We start from the raw sequence: 2,553 nt of genomic DNA, 5'->3' as shown, positions 1-2,553 counted from the left end.
GTTAATTACTGTTAAACATTTATTCTGTTAATTACTGTTAAACATTTTATTTATTACATATTTAGTTAAATATTTATCCAGAGAATCTTTTTTAAGGAGTTTTCAGTTGCTGAACGTTTCCAACGTGACCGTTCAGGTGGAACCTTAACAAGTTCAGACCTGCAGAACCAGAACCGGCCCGCTCAGAACCATGTGGGTTTTGTGTTTTTACCCAGATTTGTGTCGGCGCGAACGATCATCTGGGTCTTCCCGTCGGCAGTGTGCTTCAGGTGCAGCGTCCCCACACCTTTCTCCTTAAACTCCGCCTCCTTCTTGTAGAACAGTTTACACCTGAAGACAACAGGTGAGACACTGAGCTTTTCCTCGTGTCCCTGGAGCTGCAGGAAGTGACCGAGAAGTTCCTGTCGACGACAGACTTCACGTTCGTTTCTCACGTACTTCTTGGAGTAAAACGCGTCGTCCTCCTTCACCTCCTTCACCTCCGGTTTGGGCGGCTCCTCCGACTCTTCGTCTCCGTTCTCGCCTGAACAACAAGAATAAAGTCAAATAAAACTTTAAACTCATTTAAACAAAAACAGAACTCTAAAGTGAGAGCACAAACTCACCTGTGACATGAACGGAGGGATTAAATTCATTCAACAGAATTAATCTCATTTATTCACGGTATTAATGCTATAAAATGCTTTTTACTTCAAACTATGAGATTAAAAATAATCCCGACTGTGTTAAAGAAAAAATGACTTCCTGGATTAGACCATTCATAAACTGAATCTTATCAGGATTAATTTTCAGGGGTCCACATGAGCGCTTTCTGTCTGAGACCATGATCGTCGCCTCAGACAAACAAACAGAGAAACAAACAAACAGAGAAACAAACAAACAAACAAACAAACAAACAGAGAAACAAACAAACAAACAAACAAACAAAGAGAAACCGATGACAGTTGTCCGTCTGCGTCAGATTGGTGTCAAACTGAACAAACGTCTTGTTGTCTTGTGAAAACAAACGGTCTAAAGATGAACCACAGATTAAACTGACGCTTTAATGAATCAACAAAAGATCAGATTATTCTGTCCAGATTACAACAAACAGCTTTGTCTCTGAGTCAGTTTCAGCTGCTTCTTGTTGTTGATCACAAATATGTAAACAACAACAACAACAACAACAACAACAACAACGTGTTGAGTCTGGATGAGCTCACCTTGATTAAATTTATACATTTATTTTGTACACATTGTACTGTGTACTTTTACTAATGTTATGTACTCAAAATACAGTGTACTTTTACTAAGGCCATACACATGTACTCAGTATACTGTGTACTTTTACTCAGTATGCTGTGTACTGTTACTGAGGACTAAAGTTTTTCTGTTTTAATCTTTAATTCGCTGCGAGCTTCTCTCTTGTAAAAGTGATGAAGAGGATGAGGAGGAGAACGAGGAAGCTCCACCCCAGCAGTCAACAAAGATGGCCGCCTGAGAAGCCCTCGATGTAGTAAAGTTTGTTTAAAGTCAGAATATTTATAAAATTATATCTTTCTGGAGGTTTTTTGCTTTCTGTAAACGTTGTAGACACGTCTGGAATTTATTCATCATTCAGAGGAAATCCTTCAGAACCTCTGATCCTGGTTCCTGAGGAACAACAGAACCTCTGATCCTGGTTCCTGAGGAACAACAGAACCTCTGATCTTCTGGTTCTGGAGGAACAAATGGACACTGAATGAAACGGTTCTGCTCACCTGCAGGATGAACCTCTTCGGTTTTGGTCCCAGTGAAGGACAGCTGGGTGGTGGACCCTGGAGCCCCAAACAGGGGGGTCTTACTGGAGGTGGAGAAGGAGAAGGAGGCAGGTTTGGACCCCAACGGTCCCAGGACGGAGCTGTCCACCTTCTGACCGAAGTTAAACGTGACGCCGGCGGTGGATGGAGCAGCGCCGGAGCTTTTCGGAGCCGAGTCCTCAGTGGTGCTTTTACTGAAGGAGAACAAAGCAGCTGATGGAGTCGAGGAGCTGCTGGAGGAGGATGAAGGAGGAGTGGCTGCAGGGGGCTTCTTCTCCTCCGAGCCCCCGTCAGCGGCGCCGGCTCCATACTGCCGCTCGATGCTGGCGAGATGGCGCTCGTAGTCCCTGAAGATGGGGTGCAGGTCACAGAGAGGGTTGTCGTCGACGTGTTTGCTGATCCAGTCCCTCACGGAGCAGTTCAGGGCTGTGAGCTGCCGCCTGAACTCCCTGTGGCTCGGAGGGGGGCTGGGGGCGGAGCCATTGGTCTGCTGGGGGCCCACGTCAGCTGTGGGCGGGGTGGAGGAGGGCCCGTTGAACGTCAGACCTGAGAGGACGAAGAAGAAGAGTCGGTGAGGAGGGGCCCTTCCCCCGACCGGGCCCGCAGTGACAGATTCTGCTCCATGACACCGAAACCAGAACCAAGAGGTCCAACAAAGACCTGGTCCCTGCCTCACAGAGAAGGGTCAAAGATCTGAACAAACCAGGTCCAACTGAAAACCCTGCCGATTAAACCTGATCCAGAACAAAATCCTGCCGTTTAAACCTGATCCAGA

At 46.3% G+C, this 2,553-nt stretch overlaps 2 protein-coding genes across 2 annotated transcripts in view; one reads left to right on the top strand and one right to left on the bottom strand.

Annotated features, from left to right (window-relative positions):
- Window positions 1-2,553, top strand: part of phf21b (PHD finger protein 21B) — a 97,266-nt gene that overhangs the window by 28,016 nt on the left and 66,697 nt on the right. The gene's annotated exons all lie outside the window — the stretch shown is intronic.
- nup50 (nucleoporin 50) overlaps window positions 1-2,553 on the bottom strand; it is a 28,926-nt gene that overhangs the window by 22,689 nt on the left and 3,684 nt on the right. The window contains exons 5-7 of the mRNA XM_037695935.1: window positions 1,740-2,324; window positions 439-523; window positions 212-330 (exon numbers count right to left, since the gene is read on the bottom strand). Of these exons, the coding sequence (XP_037551863.1) occupies window positions 212-330; window positions 439-523; window positions 1,740-2,324 (789 nt within the window). The remainder of the gene's footprint in view (window positions 1-211; window positions 331-438; window positions 524-1,739; window positions 2,325-2,553) is intronic.

The sequence above is a fragment of the Nematolebias whitei genome, chromosome 22 (assembly GCF_014905685.2).
Source record: "Nematolebias whitei isolate Nwh7 chromosome 22, NemWhi1, whole genome shotgun sequence".
Lineage (NCBI taxonomy): Eukaryota > Metazoa > Chordata > Actinopteri > Cyprinodontiformes > Rivulidae > Nematolebias > Nematolebias whitei.
The sequence above is the reverse complement of the archived record's forward strand: the minus strand, read 5'-3'. Positions and strand labels throughout refer to the sequence as shown.